The following is a 1,399-nucleotide window of genomic DNA, read 5'->3' as shown; positions in this document are numbered from 1 at the left end:
CAATTCCACTGACTTGTGATTGAAGGGAAAATGCTGAAACCAGAGGAATGCTCAGTGTCTCCAACAATCTCTCATTTGACAGGCTCTTTCTGTGACAGTTCTGACTTCACTGTGTTTCTCTCTGACCCCTCAGGTATCAGTGGGGACATCACCATGACCCAGTCTCCCCCGGTGCTGTCAGTGGGACTGGGCCAGACTGCAAGCATCACCTGTACGGCCAGTGAAGACATTAGCAGCTACCTTGCTTGGTACCAGCAGCGAGAAGGTCAGAAACCCTCTCTTCTGATCTATGGTGCAGCAACTCGATTCACAGGAGTCTCCAAGCGATTCACCGGCAGTGGATCAGGGACCAGTTTCACCCTGACAATCAGCAACGTTCAGAATGAGGATGTCGCTGACTATTACTGTATGCAGCGTTACACCAGACCTTCCCAGTGATACAGAGCCGTATAAAAACCTCAATACACACAGCACCACCTCCTGTATTGACACATTCATAATAACATGTTGTATGTAATAATGGACACATAACCCTACCTCCACCACCAATACACATAGTTAGATATAAATGAAACTGAACAAATTACCCCATGCCGGGATTGTCACTTTGCACTACACACTCCATGGCCACATGTGAAGAACAGCTGCAAGATTTAACAATGAAAAATAAAGTTCACAAACCGTCCGAGCCCAGCTGGACACAACACAGAGAGAGAAACAGAATGAGAGAAACAGAGAGAAAGAAAGACATGAATGAGGGAGAGACAGACAGGGGCAGGGAGAGGCTGAGGGTAAATGAGAGATGGACAGGAAGAGGGTGAGAGTGATGGAGGGAAGCAGAGAGGAGAGGTTTTTGTACAGCTTCTGCACTGGGAGCTCTCACTGTGGTACACGTTCGGTAAAGGAACCAAGCTCAGACTGAGTAAGTTAACCTCAATCCTCTGTAATTAAGCACTGAAACTTTCTAAAACACAAATGCTGAATTATAGAGTCATAAAGTCATAGCGATGTACAGCATGGAAACAGACCCTTTGGTACAACCCATCCATGCTGACCAAATATCCCAATCCAATCTAGTCCGACCTGCCAACACCCGGCCCATAAGACCATAAGACATAGGAGTGGAAGTAAGGCCATTAGGCCCATCGAGTCCAATCCGCCATTCAATCATGGCTGATGGGCATTTCAACTCCACTTACCCGCATTCTCCCCGTAGCCCTTAATTCCTTGTGACATCAAGAATTTATCAATCTCTGCTTTGCGTCTCTCATTTAGCATCCCGGCCTCCACTACACTCCGCGGCAATGAATTCCACAGGCCCACCACTCTCTGGCTGAAGAAATGTCTCCGCATTTCTGTTCTGAGTTTACCCCCTCTAATTCTAAGGCTGTGCCCACGG

General features: G+C 47.4%; 1 gene segment (V, D, J or C); it reads left to right on the top strand.

Annotated features, from left to right (window-relative positions):
- The first annotated feature begins 8 nt into the window (after positions 1 to 8).
- LOC122547931 lies at positions 9 to 438 on the top strand. The segment is given in 1 exon segment: positions 9 to 438. A coding segment is annotated over 1 exon segment (408 nt).
- The last annotated feature ends 961 nt before the right edge of the window (positions 439 to 1,399 follow it).

Source organism: Chiloscyllium plagiosum, unplaced genomic scaffold (genome assembly GCF_004010195.1).
Source record: "Chiloscyllium plagiosum isolate BGI_BamShark_2017 unplaced genomic scaffold, ASM401019v2 scaf_7448, whole genome shotgun sequence".
Lineage (NCBI taxonomy): Eukaryota > Metazoa > Chordata > Chondrichthyes > Orectolobiformes > Hemiscylliidae > Chiloscyllium > Chiloscyllium plagiosum.
The sequence above is the reverse complement of the archived record's forward strand: the minus strand, read 5'-3'. Positions and strand labels throughout refer to the sequence as shown.